This window comes from Diceros bicornis, chromosome 4 (genome assembly GCF_020826845.1).
Source record: "Diceros bicornis minor isolate mBicDic1 chromosome 4, mDicBic1.mat.cur, whole genome shotgun sequence".
Classification (NCBI taxonomy): Eukaryota; Metazoa; Chordata; class Mammalia; order Perissodactyla; family Rhinocerotidae; genus Diceros; species Diceros bicornis.
In genome coordinates, this window is record NC_080743.1 from 43,926,609 (window position 1) to 43,947,422 (window position 20,814).

General features: G+C 36.0%; 1 protein-coding gene across 5 annotated transcripts; it reads right to left on the minus strand.

Moving 5' to 3' along the window:
- Window positions 1-800: 800 nt before the first annotated feature.
- Window positions 801-19,496, minus strand: LRIF1 (ligand dependent nuclear receptor interacting factor 1). Of its 5 annotated transcripts, none has more exons than XM_058538760.1 (4): window positions 19,122-19,496; window positions 7,437-8,946; window positions 5,965-6,237; window positions 801-5,087 (listed from the first exon to the last, which is right to left on the minus strand). In XM_058538760.1, the coding sequence occupies exons 1-4, from the start codon at window positions 19,214-19,216 to the stop codon at window positions 4,650-4,652; spliced, it is 2,316 nt and encodes a 771-aa protein (XP_058394743.1). In that variant the 5' UTR covers window positions 19,217-19,496; the 3' UTR covers window positions 801-4,649. The 5 variants fall into 5 exon arrangements, with proteins under 5 accessions (XP_058394743.1, XP_058394745.1, XP_058394742.1 ...); XM_058538762.1 differs by having other exon boundaries at window positions 801-5,090; window positions 7,437-8,938; window positions 19,122-19,495; XM_058538759.1 differs by having other exon boundaries at window positions 801-5,090; window positions 19,122-19,495.
- Window positions 19,497-20,814: the final 1,318 nt, after the last annotated feature.

A 20,814-nucleotide genomic window follows, 5' to 3' on the forward strand; every position in this document is an offset into this window, starting at 1 on the left:
TACAATTAAAGTACTTATTGGCTCAATTCTAAGTATACATGTAAAGGTAGTTTCAGGATTGCTTATTCATATCCCTGTGAAAAACATTTTTACTAACTAGATTACAGCACTTAAGTCTTTAGCTTTTCAGTGCCCAGGGAAGATACTGCTTTCTGTTACTTAGGTTAGTTATTTTCTTTCCCATCCCCTTAAGTGTGGTCACGTTCTTCTTTTGTAACACATTTACTTTCCTTTGTTAGTATTTGCATTCCAGTTTGGGTTCCTTCCATTTCCTGGTTGATTTTAATCATTTGTTTATTTGGCGTTATGTGAAGGGTATACAAGATATTACTGTAATTCTAAGAGTCAGAGTTATACAAAAAGATATAATTAGAGAAATGTTTCTCCACTTCATCCCTGCTAGCTCATTCCTGTTCCTCTCTTCTTTCTATCCCTTTCCATTAGGTAATCAGTCTCATTAGTTTTTGGTTTATCCTTCCAGTATTGCCTTTGTACAAATGAACAGATGTCTATGTATTTTCTTGTATCTCTTCTTTCTTAAGAGTAGCATGCTATAGATACTCTTTTGTGCTTTGTTTTTTCACTTTATAGTATTTCATGTAAATCACTCCATAAAAGTTCACAGAGCTCTTCCTCATTCTTTTCTTATAGCTACTTAGTGTTCCACTGTGTGGACATACTATGGTTTTTTCAACCACTCTCCTATGAATGGGCACTTAGGTTGTTTCCAATACTTTGCAATCAAAAACAATATTGTAATTAATAAACTTTTGTATATATATTTTCATATTTTTGGAGGCATATCTTCAAGGATAGATTCTTAGAAATAGAATTGCTGGCCCCATTGGTTGAAAGGTAAATACATTCATAATTTTGTTAGACATTGCCAAATTTCCCTCTGGAAGAATTGTACCAACTTGCATTCCTGGCAGCAATGTGTGAACATGCCTATTTCCTCAGTCTTGCCAACAGAATGTGTTGTCATATTCTTAAACCTCTTCCAGTCTAACTAATGAGAAATGGCATCTGAGTAGTTTTAATTTGCATTTATCTAATTTTGAGTGAATTTGAGCATTTTTCACGTTCGAAGATCATTTTTCTATCTTTAATGGTGAATTGTCTGTTCTGCATTTTCTTGTTTTTCTGTTGGGTTTTTGGTCCTTTCTTATACTTTTTTTTTGGTGAGGAAGATTGGCCCCGAGCTGTTGCCAATATTTCTCTTTTTGGTTGAGGAAGAGTGGCCCTGAGCTAACATCTGTTCCCATCTTCCTCTATTTTGTATGTGGGATGCCACCATAGCATGGCTTGATGAGTGGTGTAGGTCTGCGCCTGGGATCCAAACCCACAAACCCGTGAACCCGGGCTGCCAAAGCAGAGCACGCCAAACTTAACCACTATGCCACCAGGCTGGCCCCTCCTTACTTATACTTTTAACAAAATCTCTGTTATTGTGCTAAGTACAGATTGTAGGAGGACATTAGTGGAAGCAGGGAGAGTTAGTTGTTTATTTCAATAATCCAGATGAGAAATAATGAAAGCTAGTCACAACAGAGGTGGTGAACAATGGTTTGACCCCAGGTAGAATTTGAGTGTAAACCAAGACAGTTTCCTAACAGACTCACTGTAGGGTATGAGAAAAAGAGAAATCAAGGTGGACTTCAACTGTTTCCACTTGAATAAGAGGAAGCCTGAATTTGTCATTAACTGAGATAGAGAAGATCTTGATTAAAGCAAATTTCAAGTGTAGATGATAATCAGAAGCTGGGTTTGGCCTGTGTTGATTTTGAGATGCCCATTAGACTTATAAGTGGAAGTGTCAAGAAGGCAGTTAGATATACAATGTTGAAGTTCAGAGGGGAGATCCTGAATATGGGTGGTATTTTGACCCATGAGAACTAGATGAGATCATTACATAAGTATACACGTAAAGTAAAAGACATACAAGGACTGAGCTGTAACTCCAACATTAAGAGATCATGGAGAAGGGGAAGAGTCAGCCAAAGAGACCGAGCAAGAGCAGTCAATAAGGTAGTAGGAAAACCAGGAGAGTATGGTATCTTGGAAGCAGAGCAAAGAACAGATTTCAATGACAGACTGATAAAAAGTGTCATATGCTACTGACAGGTCAAGTAAGGTAAAGACTAAGAACTGACCATTAGATTTAGCCATATGATAGTTGTTGGAGACCTTGAAAAACACAGCTTTAATGGAGTGGTAAAGATAAAACCCTAATTTGAGTGAATTTCAGAAATGAGATGGTAGGAGTTTGAAACCATCAGAATAGACAAATTTTGGAAATTTTGCTGTAAAAAATTCAAGCCACATTTCAGTGCCATGGAATACAATATCAGAAGAAATGTGGATGTTTGATGATTTCATGAGCAGCAAAGCCTTAATAAAGAAGCAGAAAAATCAAAAGGAGAAAGTAGGCTGAAACAAAGAAGTAAGAAAATGAAATGGAAGATAGATGCAATATGTCTACTGGGATGATTTTAGTTGAATTTATTTTATTTAACAAACATTGATATATTGCTTACTACGTGTTAGGCACTATTCAAGGACGTATAAATACAATTCATTTAATATTCTCTTCTTCCAATCCTCAGAAGTCATTCAAGATGGTCCTTTTCCCAACGTTTAAATGTACTCAGATATGAGCCCACAATTTTATCTTCTTCTCTGTTTATACTATCTTCCTAAGTCAGGTTATCCAGACCTATGACTTCAAATAATATCTATTTACTGATAGCCTTTAATTACCTCCTAGCCCCAACATTTACTATTTTAGCTTGATGGTAATATAAAGTTTTAATTTTTAGTATTTCAGCTGTCTTTTCTATTTTTCTACAATGTACATGTACTGCTTCTTTAATAAGAAAATGTTAACATTTTTTCAAACGAGGTAGTGATTCATGACATTATGTTCCCACTGATAGATAAATTAAGACTGACAATTGACCACCGGATCTGGCAACATGGAAGTCACTGGAGTCCTTGACAAGATCCATTTTGGTGGAGTAGGGGGAACAAAACCTGACTAGAATAGTTTGGCAGTTTCTCAAAATGTTGAAGAAAGAGTTAGGATACGACCCAGCCATGACACTCCTAGGTATATACCCAAGATAACTGAAAACATGTCCACACAAAAAGTGGTACCCAAACACTCATAGCAACGTAACATCCTAGTACCCAAAAGTGTAAACAACCTAAATGTCCATAAACAGATGAACAGATAAACAAAGTGTGGTATATCCATACAATGAATTATTATAGGGCAGTTAAAAAAGAATTACTTACTAATACACACTACAGCATGAATGAACCTTGAAAACATTAAGTGAAAGAAACCAGTCACAAAAGAAAATATATTGAATGATTCATTCTATGCGTACAAATATCTACAAGTGGCAGAGAGACAGAAAGTGTATTAGTGATTGTCTAAGACTGGGGGATGGAGGGTCTGGGGAGCTACTGCTAATGGGTATGAGGTTTTTGGGGGGTTGATGAAAATGTTCTAAAGTTAGATCATGTTGATGGTTGCACAACTCTGTGAATAAAAACCAGTGAATTGTACACATTCAAAGGGTGAATTTTATATGTGAATTACCTCAATAAAGCTGTTACACAAAAAAACAAGGCAAGAGAATCTAGTTGATGGTCAGTTTGCATTTGTTCAACTCCCTCTGACTGATTTTCTGACTGTTTTCTCTTTTGTTGCCAAGGTACAGGTTTTATTTGATCTTACTTCTAGGACTTTGTTAATCATTTTTTTAATAACCTTTTCCTCCTTCCCCTTAATCCCTATCCCCACACCACTCCCAAACTCTCCAAATCAAAGATAACCAGATGGAAAAGTGTTTGCCTCTAATAAGAAAAACTACACTTTACAATTTTAAAAAGTATTAAATATGGCCATTGTTCAGATTTACTTTTCACACAATCTAAGTCACATATGTACACATTCAAAAAGAAAAAGAAGCATTTGCCTAGGAATAATAACATACCACTTTAACCAAACAATACATTATATAGCCTGAATTCTAAAACCCATTTTGGATTATATGAAACTTACTTCATAAAAGTTACAAAACAAGTGTCCCTCACTCTTGAGAAATGTTTGAATTTTGAAGTAATGCTGCTATAATACATTTTTCTTTCATAAAATTAAAAATTTACAAGTAGAAGGTATCATCATTTCATGGATAAAGAGATTAAGTGAGTACATACACAAGCTCATTGGCAAAGCTAAATTCAGAGCTGATTTCTTGGATTGTAAAATTTCAACAGTACACAATAATTATCTATTGTTGAAATAACACCTGAGCAATTTAGCCAAAGATACAAACAATAACAAAAACTCAGCACAAATATTCAAACTTGGGGAATTCTAGTTAAAATAACAGAAAAATAGAAAATTTTTCTTTCCAAAAAAGTATCTAGACAAAGATTCAGATACCCCATGTAAATTATTCACAAGAGTCATATATGAATCAACCTTTTCTGTATTCCTTAAATAAAATTTTATAATCAATTAATGAAAAAACAAATTTCATATTCAAAACACTTTCAGAATGTGTCTATAACTTAATGCAAAAGTATATGGAAAAAACAGTTATTTCACTGAAGTCTTTAAGTATAGCAACATTTTATTATTTTTGCTGCATCTTCTTACGCATTTCTTCAAGAGCTGCTTCTTTCTCTCTCAGCACCTGCTTAAGTCTTCTTATTTTTTCATCTCGAATGGTTTCTTCCAACTCTGGTGGTGTCATGGGGAAAACATCTTCAGTATAACTTTTATTAAAGGAATGACTTTGTTCAAAAGCTGCATTTGAACTCAATGTGCCTTTCTCCTGGTTCTCACGGGTACAGTGTTCCATCTCAGTTCTCTTTTCTTCTCTGGTTTTGTTGCAGCTTGTGAGAATGTTACGGCGTGATACATCTGAAGTTGGTAAAATACTGCTAACGACTTGGGAACTGATGACATTAATTCCTCCATTTACAGCTGTGTTATAAGCACTCTCAGTTTTTCTCTTCTTTGTGTGATCCATCTTCTTAACGGTTTTTGCTTTTCTTTTCTTATCAAAACCCTGCTGCAACGGTGGGTAAGATTCCAAAAGAAAAAATATTATTGCTACACATATAGTGCACTTTCAAATTTAACAAAGTTTGCAAATACAAATATTAAGCAATTAAATTCAACTCAACAAAATACATTGAGAACAACTACAGCAAGAAATTAATGTTTACCATTAATTTCTTATGGTATGAATAGCAACAGCTTCACGATATTCGCTGAGAATAAATCGCTTAATTCACATTTTCCTGCTTAAGTCAGGAAGCTGTATTGATTTACCACCAAAATATAACAGCCATTTGTGAAGAGCCTGAGAAATAGAATTTAGTTATTTATTTATTTTCCTGTGCATGGTAGGCACATATGGAAGATGTTCATTGGGAAAGGCTGACTGGACTCTGATCTGAAGTTCAGGATATTAAACAATATAATCATGATATATTTATAAGTAGAATGACAGTGGGAAAAGCTATAGAGATGTTTCTTTTCATCATTATTGACCATGTAGATTTCTCCAGATGCTTGTATTAAGAGTAACATTGCAATGAATATTTGCCTGCTTATATTTTCCCTACACTTGGATTATTTATTTTAGATAGGGTCTTCAAAGTAGGATAACCAGTTAAAAAGCTATGACCATTTTCTTATAATTTTATGATGAAACAAACAGTAGGTGAATAAAAACACTTAAGACATCTTTAACTGGGATGCATTTTTAGCTGTTCATATATGGTTCTTTTTAATACTATTTTGGTATAATACATATATATGCAAAGTTGGTAATAACTATCATTCATATTAATGCACAAGACTAAAAAACCAAAATAAAGAAAATTAATACATTCATGTATCTTTGGAGCACCTACAAAGGACATTTTAAAATCTATTACCTGTTTTCTCTCTTCCTCCTTCACTATAAACTCTGTCTTTTTGTAAGTATCACTCTTCACCAAACTGCTAAAGGAATCAAAACCTTCTCCAGAGCCCAAATGGTCAGGAATCCGAGTAAGGCACACTCTCAGATCTTTAGTAAGACCAAATATCTTTTTAAATTCAGCATCATTCTTCAGATATGATGCCTTATTGCTTCTCCCTTGAGAATTTTTCTTGTCATTTCTTTCTTGAGTAATTTTTTCTAATGTTGATGCCATCTCACACTGGATCTGGAATCAGGAAAAGAAAACACACAAACAATACTGCCAATTACTTAAGCTATTTATCAAACTAGCAACTAAATAATTACCTCATCTTACTTAAAATATCATGCTTTAAAGTCCTAAATGTTTGGTTGGCATTACCCTTGAAAAACTCACACTTGAAAAACTGAACTTAACTGAGTACAAACTTAAAATGTTCCTTTACAATTTCTCATTTATTTTACTTTCTTGCACTAGAAAGGTAACAGGTAATCAATTCTCAAACAACTGAAATGAGAATATAGACTAATGACAAGTTGAAAATAATCTACACGGCATTCTTTGGAAATTATTGTCTTCTAGAAAAGTCTTCTGCCTTTAATCAATCCTATACTTAATCAGAATTTACCTCCTTCCTTCTTTGGAGTTCAACAAATTCTGTCCTGAAGGGGAGAAACACTGACACTATTAAGTAGATTTCTAAGTAAGGAAAAGGTGGGTACAAATATTTAGTGAGCACAAACACGTATCTTAAGTAGAACAGAAAGGTAACTATGTGGACATGTTGGGTAATTGGATGAGGAGTCAGAAAGAAAGGCTAAAAAAAAGAAAAGGAAACTTGTCTACTTAAAAAAAAAAACCCAAAGTTGTTGATAAATCCTAATTCCACAAATGACTGAAAGGTACTGATTAGCCCTATCTTATCCCTTCTACCATCTACCTAAAAAAATTGACAGTTATCTCCCTACCACCACAAAAACAAAAATCCCCAGCCTCTCCTATATGCTTAATATTGATCTCTTCATATACTAAAAGTAGGTTATTAAATATATATGTATGTATACATATGTATGTGTACAAATTATGTATGTGTATACAGACACACACAATTTTACTAAGCTTTAAATCACATTATCCTCCTACAACTCTTCTAACTTGTTGCTCTGTGCTTTTTTTTATTTGTTCGTTTGATTTTATTTTCAAGATTTGGCATGCCAAATGATTCAAGAGAAAGATATTGCTTAGATTCTTTCAATTATATTCCTCCTAAAACATTTCCTTCAGATGAAAACTCTACTTAAGCACTCATGCATGTATGTTATGTGTGTGATGGAGTGGAAGATGGGAGAGGAGGGGAGAAAGAAGTATTACAGATAACTAACTGAGAATTAAGAAAAAAAAATTTCTAGATAGATAAAAAGAACACCCTGACACGGGAAAATTACCTTTGGTTCTCGGTCTCTGAAAACACACTGTTGTGAAGTAACAGTTGTTGCATCAACAGAGGAACTTATTTTCTCTATGCTCTGGATGATATTTCCTTCTCTGGGGGCATTCTGTCCTGTACTAAATCCACCTGGAAAATCTGGCTTTGTGAATACAGTCTTACTCTGTTTTAAGTAGTTAATGGACTGGTTCATATTATGTGGGTTTGGGATAGAAAGAGATGGTTTCTCCACTTTTTTATTCTTCTCTGCCCTTAGATTGGCCATGGAAGCAAGCTGGGTATTTGAAAGTGATTTTGTCTCCATCTGGGAAGATTTACTTTTAGCCAAAACAAAATTTACAACCTCTCTGGATATTTCTGTGACTGGACTTGAACTCACTATCTGTGATGTATCTTTTCTTGGTGGAATATCAGGAGAAACAGAATTCTGTTGGTCAATTTGTGATGGCAAAACATCTGTCCCCTTTTTAGCCAATAGATAGACTTTCCCATTAAACATAACCAAAGCATTATCTTTAATAGGCATACTTTTGGATTGTGTCCCACTAGGACTGACGGTACTCAATGGTGGCATATTTATAGTATTATCTCCCAAATTTTTCCTATCTACAAAAGTTTTTAAAATCTTTGAAGCCACATTATTTGAAGACTTAACAGGAACAAGAGATGGAGTGCAAGGCTGTAGATTTTCTTGAAAAATCCATTTCACTGGAGCAGCTTGAGAATGCTGACCACCTTTTAATTGTGTCTCTTTAGCAATATTCATTGGAATTTGTGTGGTATTTAAGATCACTGGCTTTGCTATTTCTGTAACAGGTTTTGGGTAAATGTTTTGAAAGTTCTTGGTCACTACATTTTTCACTGTATTTACAGGAGATACATAAATAACAGATGGTATTTGGGAGGCCTCAACTGTTCCTGAGGTACTTGTGGTTGCAGTTGCAAGTATCTTTTGCTGAACTGAAGGAGGCAATGATGACGCTGGTACAGATTTCACTTCAGCATGGGCTGGAATCTGTAAATGATGCCCAGAAGGCAAAACTGGAGACTTCACAGTCATTGGAAGACTCTGAGTATTTACTAAAATATAAGATGAATCATTTTGTGTTGAGGAGGGAGAAACAGCAAATGTTTGCATGGTGAGTCCATCAATTTTCACACCATGACTCTGAACTTTAGAGACTGATGAGGTAAAATTTTCAGTTCCCACAGAAGTAACTCTAACTTTTTCTGCTGTATCTACTGTTCTTGTAAGAAAACAGTTTGAAGAACTGGCTGGCTGAAAAATGGGCAATTGAACTGATGTACTTGTGGAAGAGCTGGAAATCTGAGTCTGAAAAGTAACTTGAACTGGGTTTCCTGTATTCCCTTTCAAAGCATCAGACATGACTGGAGATTGAACTAGTGGTATAAGATTTCCAGAGGAATTGGGAATTGGAAGTAACTGCAGAAGATTTTTTCCATCCGAGCCAATCGTCTGAACTACTTGGTACATGCAGCCTGAAACACTTAAAAGAACATGGAGTAAATAAATACAACATACTATATGGTATACACATTTTATTTAAAAACAAATATTTGCAAATATTACTTTAAAAATATAAAAACTTATAAGATATAATAAAAGTATATAATTTGTCACTTTGAGTTTTCAAAGTGAAATATTGCAAAACAAAGATTTTGAAGAAGGAAAAGATACAATCAAAGATATGGTCAGTTTTGATTTAGATCTTCTCACATGATTAGGCAAAGAGAATGAGATATTAACACTTATTCCTAAAACTAAAAGCAGACTTTTCTAAGGTTTTACCCTGTATAAAATTATGCCTACCAGAATATGCCCCTCTTAAACTATTAGCATCCTCCCTTCTTCTTTTCTTTGAATTCTTTCCTCTTCTCTTCCTCCTTTTCTCTTATTGACCAGGATTCTTATTTCACCTCTAGTTATGCTGATTCTATTTCCCTCACTCTTTTCTCCCCCCTACCCAATCTGTTCTATGTTCTTCCCACCAACAATGACTCACAAGTTCTAATGTCAGCCATTCTTTCACTTAAGGCATCTCTTATGGTGATACCTTGGTATGCCATATTTTTGGGACTAAACTGAGTTACTCAAGCAGGAACCATTTTCTTCTTTTATTTATCAATTGTTCCAGCACATTTGAAGTCTGGCGCTAAACAGCCTTTGGTACGGCAATTATTCATATTAGTTCCAATTGCGGGTCAATCCATATATATAACAGCAATGCCATTTCAACTGAATGGCTTTCGATGAATGTGTGACACACTGGAAGTCAATAATTTTTTTTTTTTTTTACCTAGACAATTTAGAACCTGATACTTACAAGCTATTTCTTAGTACACACTGTCTGATTTTTTAAAAATCCAATATATACCAATCTCTACTTGTATAATCAATTATTTGTAGATTTCTTAAATGTAGACACTTTGAGTTATTTATACCTAAAACTACCTTTCAGTTCGTGGAAAATACCAAGCCCTCATGGGATTCAGGAGCATCACACATGCTCTCTCTCTACCTAGGTACTCCTGTCCTACCCACATAACTCAAGTCTCAGCATAAATGGTCCCTCCCAAGAGATACATTCTCTGACCACCTTAACTACTCTTGCCCCTCCTTCACTATTAGTCTATAATATTACATCTGTTAATTTCCTTCATGATACATATCACAAGTTATCATCATATGTTAATCTGTTTGTTCACAGTCTACAGACTGTCTCTCATGCTAAATTCTAGCAACATGAGTGCAGAGTCCATGTCCTATAGACCCAGTATGGCCTTATATGGTAAGATCAAATGAAGAAAAACATTTAAGGGCAAAGAATAATAATAATTCGAATTCTTAACAGTGTAAAGGTGTGTTTTACCACCTATAGGCGTTTTTAAAACCTCAGGTATTAAGAAAAATCAAAGCCAAAAATTTTATTTTTGTTTTTAGGGCTTGAAGAGACCACCTTCATCCTCTCCACCCCCCAAAAAACACATATAAACTGGATCAGAACTTATTCAACTTTAATTTATTAAACAAAAATTTACTGAGTGTTATGGGGAACATAGGTACCATGCTCAGTTATGGGGAAAGGGCCAGTAAACTACAGCCTGTGGGCCAAATCTGGCCTTCTCCTTGTTTTTGTGCAGCCCACAAGATAATGATTTTATATTTTTAAATGATTTTTTAAAAAATCACAAGAATAATATTTTGTGATATGTGAAAATTATATGTAGTTTAAATTTCAGTATCCATACAGTTTTATTAGTACACAGTCACATTCATTTTTTTATGTATTGTATATGGCTGCTTTCATGCTATAAAAGCAGAGTTGAGTAGTTACAGCAGATATCACATAGACTGGAAAGTCTAAAATATTTACTATCTGGTCCTTTACTGAAAATGTTTGCTTACTTCCAAGCCAGTTCAACCCACAATCCCTGAGAGAACTTAAACTACTGGGTACATGGACCTGTAAATAGGCAATTATCATTAAGTGACATAACTGATGTATTTGTATGAACACAAAAATGCTTGCTCTTTTTCTTAAAACATTCTCTTTCCAAGGCTTCCTAGACATGACATTCTCCTACCTCTGTAGTGACTCCTTCTCAATCTTCTTTGCCAATTCATTCTACTTGAATCAACCTTCAAATGTCAGAGTGGAGGCTAAATGGGGTCAAAGAAGACATCTTTCTTTTTCCCTTTTTTTTTTAAGGTTAGATGAACCAGAGCATAGACAAATGCTCATATGAGTCATCAAGAGGAAGAGATTGGTAATAAAGGAGAAAGAGGGAAAATTAAGTGTAAGGTTTGATCAGGAGGTGGGAAACGGGAACCAGAAGACAGGTGGAGGGATTGACCCTTAAAGAGAGCTGGAGAAATATCTCCTTCCATTGGAACTGGCAGAGAGGCTAGGTGCATTTGCAGGTACGTTTATAGCTTTGGTGTCAGAAGGCTGAGGTAATTCTGATCTAATGGCTTTTATTTTCTCTATGAAAATGATGTGACACCATCTGCTAAATAGAAGAGCAAAAATAGGGAGAAATTTGAGGGGAATCAAAAAGAGTTGACAAAGTCTTTGTGAGAGAATAAGCTGACCTTGAAAACATTAGAGGCATCAAGCAGTGTTGATGGCCCAGGGAGATAGGTAGTTATTACGAATTTATAGTGATACCAATCTGTGCTCTTGGGAGATTTTCCTTATTTCACCAGGTATAGACAAAGGGAAAGCAAATCACTGAGTTCATCCAGAGTTGGGGTGGCTTCAGAAGAAGATGGGTGCAACATAAATCAAAGAGGAACAAAAGAGTTTAGAGTACTGATAAAAATTATTAAAATGATGAAACATAGAATCTAAACTGGATGGGAAGGAAATGAGAACATAAAAGGCTAACGTATAAGGAGAGAATAAAGGATTATTGGACTGAAGAGCCAGATAAAGAACAGTTAGAGTGGGAGTACTAAACAAGTAAGCTAGAAATATAGGAACCAGTGATTAGAAAGCAGGATGCCTAAATCACGAATTCCGTAGATGCAGCTATTTCATCTGATAACAAGAACTACAGAAGTGGATGGCTGGTGATAGAATGGAGAATAAGATCACTGGAGAAAAAGACCTTTGTACTGAAAGACCAAGTGACAAAGAGGTTATCCATATAGATGCTGAAGTCATGTAGGATTAGAGAGAAGACTGTGATCTAGGTGTCAAGTTGAGTGACAGGAAGTTAATAGATGGCATTAATGAACCATAATTAAGACCATCTACCAACTTCCTGTCATTGATACGCCAGAAAGTTGTCTCGAAGCCCACTCTCTTCTGCAGTCTATTTTCTTTCCCCATTATTCTACTACATCTCATTCTCAAAGACTACCAAATATGTCTTCATAGTTAAATCTGTCTTTACTCTATCCTCGTTCCCTAGGTGCCCGCTGCTGAAATTGACACTGCTAGCTAATTATCCCTCCATCTTGAACCTCTATCATGATTTCCATCGTGCACAATTTGTTTTTTTTGTCTTTCCTAATATTCCCTTTCTCATTCATTTTCTGCATTTTAAGCATCCAACTATGACTATTCCCCAAAGCACTGTTCTTGACCCTGTTCCTCCTTCAAGACATTCTTCCTTAAAGACTGCACCAATTTTCGTGGCTTCAACTACTTCCTCCAACTATCTCCTTTGCAATAATGACGCTCATAGTTATATCTTTTTGTTTCTATCCCCTAATATTGACCTCAGTTCCATATTTGTGATGAATTACCAAACATTTTCACTTTTAATACCATCACTTTAAACTTTAAATTACTCTCTACTGAAAACCAGTACTCTATTAGACCATCCAGTCATGTGTCAGGACTATTATTTTCCAAGTCACCTAGGTTTTAAACCACATAGTCATCTGTGACTTATTTTTGTCATCCTTCTTATTCACCTTTGATTCACCCACAGCACCTTGTATAGATGCTTACAAAGGGTAAACATTCAATAAATGTACACTGAATGAATCACCAAGTCTATAAAGTGTTTTTCTTTTTACAGCTCTTACTCATCTTCACTTTTATCACCGTTGCCACTTCAACTACCTAGTTCAGACCTTCATCACTTTGTTGCTAGTCCTCATTATCTCACCTTTATATTTTGCTCTGACTTTTAAACTAGTTTTTCTGACTGCAGCCACTATTTGTATGTATCTCTGACAGATAAATGATTATTTTCATCCTGTTAACTCCTTACGCAAAGTTTCAATAATTCATCATTGCCAATTCAGCTTGACATGAAAATCATCTACAGTCTAGCCCCAACCAATCTTTACAACAGTACCACCCATAACTTTTCAACATGAAATCTCCAGTCTTACCAGAGATCTCTTTGCTATTCTGGATTATCCCATGTACATTATTTACTCTAAGTATTCCTCAAGTTATTTTTTTCTTCCTCAACAAATTACAATGTAGTTATAAACTGAGGATCAATTCCATGTTCTCCATAATATATCTGCTAGTCACTCAAACTCACATTAATTTCTTCCAACTTGAAATCCCTAAAGCACTCCCACTGGTGCCTCTAACGCTAGGAGTTATATATCGCCTTCTATATTGCCTTTGATCTATTAATTTTATTTTTTAAAAATTATTATTATTTTTGTGTGTGTGAGGAAGATCAGCCCTGAGCTAACATTCATGCCAATCTTCCTCTTTTTGCTGAGGAAGATTGGCCCTGGGCTAACTTTCGTGCCCATCTTCCTCTACTTTATATGGGATGCCACCACAGCATGGCTTGACAAGTGGTGCATTGGTATGCACCTGGGATCCAAACCCGGGCCTCCAGCAGCGGAGCTCGCTCACTTAACTGCTATGCCATGGGGCCGCCCCCTCTATTAATTAATTTTAAAAAGTGAGTATTGTTTTCCTCAATGAGACTGAAATTCCTTATGGTCAGAGACTATATCATTTATTTTATAATTGTTCTTCCAATACCAAGCACAGTAGGCCCTGAAAAAAATTATATAAAAAATAATATAGCTCTTTCGAATCTCCATTTCAAGTGAATTGTCTCAATATCTTTTATTATTTAGTCTCATTTGGTTTTTTTACATACTTCATTTGTCAGTAATATCTGGCTAACAGATGAGAAGCTTCAACAGAGCAAAACACATACTTTTATAATTATTCTTGTAGGGACAAGCATGCTTTAATTGCCATGGTGTTTAAACAAATTACACAGGCTGCTGATACTTCATTTACATATTTCATTATATGACCTCTACATTTCTGCTTTACAAAAAAAAATTACGAATATCACAGAAACTATTTTCAAATCTAATCATTGATTCTTTCTCTCTTCTCCATTTCTCCTCCAAAAAAAGGAAGGAAAATACAACTTTTTCCATGTCAGGATATCAGTAGAGATTCATACAATCTACCAGAGACCATAAGTTCCTTAAGAGTAGATTATCCTATTCATATCTACATCCTCTACACCTAATAGAGCAACTGGCACATTGTGGACAATAACGGCTGAACTGAATTCTACAAACTATAATAAAAAAAAAATCCATGATTTCCTAGTAACAAATGGAATGAGTTCTAAAAATTAAACCAAGAGGCAGAATGCTAAGGAGAGAGGTGATAAATCAGCATGAAATTCCTATTTCTTCAATCAACATACATTTTTTTCAGATCTAGAAGAGACCTTCCATTTAAGAGATTAACTAGAACCTCATAAGGATTCTGTTTTCTTAAAGATCATATTCTGCCAGCTAATGGTAGAACTAACACTAGAACCAGATTCTGTATCCCATGCTCTGGTTTGGTCACTTAAAAAGAATCATCATCAACACGCTAATTACTTTAAACCAGCTGGTGTATGAAATGAAAAACTACATTGGAAAAATAATACAGTTTAAGACTTTAAAAAAGAAAAGAAGACTATATTAAAAAGATTACAGGCTTCTAATCCTGGCTCTTCCAATTATTAGTTGATTGACTTAGGTAAATTTACTTATCCTTTTTGAGTCTCTGTTTCTTCATTTGCAAAATGGGAACAATAAGGCTTGCTATGAGAAGTAAATGAAATAACTAACTGGGATTATGATAAGCTCCCAATGTATACTAGTTATCATCCTCAATTAAAATAAATTTAAATCCTAAAATAAAATCCTAAATTAAAATTGGTGTCCAAGAATAAGTAAATGAATCAGGTAGTCTTTTGAAAATGTAAAAACTTTAATAAAAAGGTATGAAAACTTCAATAAAAAGTATATTAAACATATAACTTCTGACATTTTTGACTATTCTAATATTGATATAAAGTATTCACAGAAATAGAATAAAAAAAATTTTGCAGGCTGATGAACATTTTGTAGATATTTTTGCAAAATATATTTTTTCAACTGCTAGACCTTTTTCCATCTTACTATTTATGATTTAACATTATGTACATGCATAATATACATAAGTACATAATAATAATAATATACACCATATAATATTATATACATAATAGGTATGCTAGTATAAATAGTTGTCATTAACTCTAATCCTAATAAACAGCTCAGCAAGGTGGGTACTGCCATTCCCATTTTATAGTTGACAAAAAGGAGGTTTAGTAATATTAAATAACTTATTCAGAATTACATGCTCTCTTGGGCAATCCCATCCACTTCCTTGTATTTACTTTCACATAACCCCAACATAACAAGGTCCAAAAAATTCAACTGCATAAACTGAGAGATTAATGAGAAATAGATTTCAGTTAGCCTGTATGGTATTTGTGTCTGTCTCTCTCTCTCTCTTACACACAAACACAAATCACAAAAGCAAAGACAGTAACACTTACACTATATAAAACTAAATGCACACTGAACTGACAATGACATATAATGTTTCTAATGAAATCAAGCCCCCGGCTGAAGACACTCATTTAAGAAGAAAGGGTTAAGGGTAGATAGAAGCCAACTGCCAATCACATGACATCCTAATTCTTATTATTGTGGGATGTATTGTCACCGGCTTTTATTATAATACTTCTAAGTTGATGACTCACAAGTGTCTATTTTCGGCTCTGACCTTGCCTAACTTTCAGATTCAAATATCTCTCTGATTGCTTTCTTGGTGTGTTCCTCATCCCAATTAACTCACCAATATCTACCCAGAAAACTAGTATCAAAATTGTTCCCCTTTTCTTTGTGCAAATTCACTGACAAGGTCTGCCTACTTTCCCTCCTTTACTTCTTTGAATCCAACCCTTACTCTCTACATTAGCTAGTTCGGGCCCTTAGAATCTCTGAAAGGACAACTGAAATAGAATCCTTATATGTCTGATCCCTCACCCCCAAATCCACACTGTTTTCACTTACCTAAAATGCACACCTGACCATGACAGTCCTTTTCTTAAAATCCTCTGAACAGTCTCCAATAGATGAAGTCTAACCTCTTTAACAGGGCAAACCAAACTCTAAGAGCTATCTATTTATCCTGCTTGTAGTAAGCAAACAAAAAAAACCAGTTGCTGGCTATAAGCCATACTGGTGCTTTATGTACCAACTCCCTCTGACTGGGCATAGCCTGCATTCATCTTTAATTGAATAGCTAATACTTAACATTCCCCAATTCACCCACTCCAGAAACCTTTCCTAAAATTCCCTTTTCTATGCTCTCACGGCATCCTGTGCATAATGCCATTAAAAAAATGTATTATACCATCTCCTCCCTAGACTGTAAGGTTTTTCATGTTCATGGCCCATTTCCTGTTCTTTAGTCAGTCTCTCTATCTAGCACAGTCTATCACATAGTATAGACATTAGCGAATGTTTTTTAACCAAACGATTGAACTATACTAATAAGTGGTAAACTAGGATATGAACCTACTTCTCTGTAACTCCAAAGCTTACCTTCTTTCCACTACACCAGTCTGACTCCTGCTTTGCTCTTTGCTAATAAAGCTCAAATCTAAATAAACTTAATGCCTACTATCACGAATATATTCTAGATTTTTCCTTTGTACTGTAAGATTAAATTTGGGTTTTATATTTTATGTCCTGATGAATTAGCTACTTTAAACAATAAACATTCTATATCACATGACTGAAAAATTTTACAAAAGAAGCAGTAACAAGATAAATTCAAGTATCTAAGGAAAATAAGAAAATCATAGTCATTTTAAGTTTATGAAGAAAATAAATGATTTAGTACCATCAAAAATATACCAGACTAAAAATAAGAAAACTAAGCTTCCAATAAACTAAAGGGCTGATAGTAATCAAATGATTTACAAAATTATATGTGGATGTCATGCACATTGCTACTTATAAAACAGAATAGAATCAAATACGCAACCAATAACCCAAATCATTCAAATAGCTTCACAAAGGCATGTGGCAAATGTCCCAAATATGTGATGTAAAACCTCAGTGATCTGAAGAAATAAACACATTCAAAGACGATAAAAACAATGCATAAACCAATGAATTAATGAACTCCAAACGACTTATGAATGTAACATAATTCAATTTCTAAAGTTTAAAAAAATGCCAAATATAGATAACCAAAAGGATTAGAAACTGAATAAGAGTTAAAGTACACAATAAATAAAAATGTAAAGTTCTTATTCTATCTTATTTCTGATATTGAAAAAGAATGCAATCCTAAAACAAACTGTGTTAAGTCAGAGTAAATCAAATGTCATCAAACATCCAGGTACTAAAACAACATTGTAGAAATGAACAATTATTACAAAGCAATTCTACTTTTGCATATCTATACGGGGCATTATCTTTGCCTCTCGCCCCAACGACCATCAAAAATAAACCAAGAAACAAGGTAACGCAAAGGCTGGCTCTTTTTATGATCTGAAATACAACAGTTCTTTCTTGGAAGTTTTTCGATCTTCTTTTAGCTCACCACGTTTACCGACCATTTCTTTTCAGAATGTTGTGCATGCTTTTTACAAGTCTGTTAACAATTCGGTTTTGTATCTACTTGTAATAAAAGGAGATCTACTTCCTGGGCTAAAATTTGTACACAAGTAAAGTTGTATTCTTATAACAACAATAGCTAACATTTAAATAGTGCTTTCCTAACTAAGTATTTCACATATATTCATTCTGTTAATCCTTAAAATATGTCTAAGTGCTCTTATGTATGGACTGGAAACCGAGGCACTTGGGCTCACAAACAGTAACTGGCAAAGCTAGGATTAAACCTAAGCAGCCTGATTTTCTTCAAACGTAAGTCCTCTTCCATGAATTTTACATCTTAATTTCCACGCTTTTTTCTTCACATTTTCCTTCTGCAGAGACCCATTAACTGTTTTCTCACCACTTACTAGCCACGGAGAATACAACTCAAAATATTCTACCTTAGCTAACACTTTTGTTCCCATTTCATCTTAATATAACCTTTTTAAAAAAATCTTCTGAGTTAGCGACAAACTATTTTCTAAATTTACAAATAAGTACGTCTTTCTAAGAAATACGGGCATCTCCCCCACATCAAATACAGTTCCTTTACAGACTGCCTACTAGAGACGGCATTCTGATTACACCTGCTTCAAATTCGCTGTTCCAGAGGATTGATTTTACGTGAAAATTTCTCTATTTTTATTTTTCTTTCTCTTCATATAAAACTATTTGAAATTTCAAAAAATTTGATTCCCTTATTCTACTGTAAATTCTAAGCTTCTAAACTCATATGCTCTTATCAATTGCACAGAAACATACCCTTGCCTTCTCACTACCTCTCTCAAAATATAGCTATTTTCACCGAAGGTCCAGCGCCACCTGGGCTGCACTTGCTAATCCGCGCCGACTGCTGCGTGTTTTTCTGCGAGTGCGCGAGAATCTTCCAGAACGTTTTGGTCACACAGGAGCGTCGGCCATGTTGATTTTCCTCTCCCGTGGAGATCTACTCTGTCCGCCTATGAAACTTGAGACGCTGGAGTCCCGCGGAGCCAGAGCAGAAGCTCTGAGGAGGTTTTACGTTTCCAAGAGGGATGCGCTCTAAAGGCTCTAAGCGCCCAAGGGAGGAGCACTTCCCCTGGAGTGGCTCGCCCTGCGGGGTCAAACGAATCTGAATTGCGGAACGGCAGGAAACGACGGCCGACTCCACTTCCTGCTAAGAGACGGGCGAGGGGCGGGTGTGTCGAGGGAGATTCGGAAACCGGTACTTACCAACGCGAGGCGTTGCCTGACTTTTCTTCTGCGGGTTTCAGGAAGACCCTCTGTAGGTTATTGGACATTTTAGAGGGTGGGAGGGGCCACCGCATCCAGGAAAGTGGGCAGTGTGGGGCCGAGGTCCTCCAAGGGGCGAGAACCACAGCGAGAGAATGTTGGGCTGCAGTTGCCCCGGAGCAACTCTGAGGGGTTCGATGCTGAAAGGAGGGCGACAGCGGGCTCTTGGGAGGGCGTATCCCCAGGCTTCGGAGGGAGGCGGCGCAGCCACCAGAAACCGGAAGAACCTAGACGGCTGACGATGCCCGCCCAGCCGTAGGCTGAGAGAATCGGTCAAAGTCCCCGCCCCCCAAAGACTACGACATCGCTCCAGTCACCCAGAGTCTGCGCGGGAGGCGTGGCCTTAATAGCGTCGCCCCCAGCAGTACCGAGTCAGTGGTGAAGACCGCGCCAGGCAGGCTCGGCCGACCCCGCCCACCGAAGCGGCCAGCGGCAGCGAAGCTCGGCCAGCGGCTTCCGGGTTCGTCACATCCGGTTGCCAAGGGGACTGGTTCGCTAAATCCCCGCCCTTATGATACAATCCAATCAAAGGTGATGTTTGCTGTCTTTTCTTCCGGATCAAGTAACGAATCGCAAAACAAAATTCTCCGGATACCTACGCAAAATAAAATGTTTCCGGGGTCAGTGGAAGATTTTCTGCCTTTGTGTTCGCTGCTGCTGTAAGTTTTCCTCTCCTACCAGTGCTTTCAAAGATGTCGGAGGGCTATTTTGGAGTCGTCATAAAATCGTGGCGCGAGAAAATTTTAGACAACTGCCTGTGCCCAGCCCGTATTCTTGTTACTTCCTGAGTATTTTTCTCGTTTTTTTTTCTTTGCCTCTAACCTGACTTCTCCTTGTTCAAGACTCTCGTGACTTGTTCAAAAGTATTGTCGTATGGTTAATTCGTACATTCTCTAAAAGTTTCATTCCTCGTGTGGAGTTATTTTTTTTTTGGCATCTTTATTTGGATCTCCAGAGAAAAGCTTTTCAGAAGTCTCTTGATTCCTGCTGTTAAATCACGTATCTGAGAAACAGGGTCAGTCTCTGATTAAGGAGTAGACATTCTAGTTCAGCTGAGGCTAGAAGGAAGTTGTGGAATGAGTGGTTTAAAAGACCCTGTGTTATCAGATATAGGCAGTCCCTGTGTAAACTGGCTCACAGTGTTCCAATTTAGGAAACTACTATAAGATAGCCAGTTTAAACGTTTATGTTGGTCTTTTCAACATGCTGGTTACTCATTCCCTCAGTTCCTTAATGAGCTGATATACTGATTAAAGAACTTAATGTCCTAATACATTCGCAGATAGAGATACTTTTTAACTACTGTTGATTTTTTGTTGAAGGTTAATTTCAGCGATATAGAATCTTGTATGTGTAACTGGCGTTTATCTTTCGGTCAAATATCTGCCATGCTAAAGAAGGGGCAGAATGGTGAGCCCTTAATACTGTCTTAGTTTTGGTCATCCTCTTACTGTGAAAGCAAAGTTGCTTGAACAAGTTGCCCCTCTTGTTCCATTTTCTCACCATTCATTTCTTATCTTTTGCAGTCTAGCTTCTCCTCATATCCATCAGTGCTTCCTCCAAATGACACTCATCTCAGATTGATTTCCCTGGGAAGCAGACTCTTGCAATGGACTTTGGTATGAGAAAGTTT

What these genes read in the sequence shown, in the direction of transcription:
- LRIF1 (XM_058538759.1), bottom strand. Translation starts at nt 19,216, where the DNA reads ATGCGGTGGCCCCTCCCACCCTCTAAAATGTCCAATAACCTACAGAGG. An exon ending in TCAGGCAACGCCTCGCGTTG is followed by an intron (nt 8,947 to 19,121) that starts GTAAGTACCGGT and finishes TGTTCTTTTAAG; the next exon opens with TGTTTCAGGCTGCATGTACC. An exon ending in TCAGAGACCGAGAACCAAAG is followed by an intron (nt 6,238 to 7,436) that starts GTAATTTTCCCG and finishes TCCTGATTCCAG; the next exon opens with ATCCAGTGTGAGATGGCATC.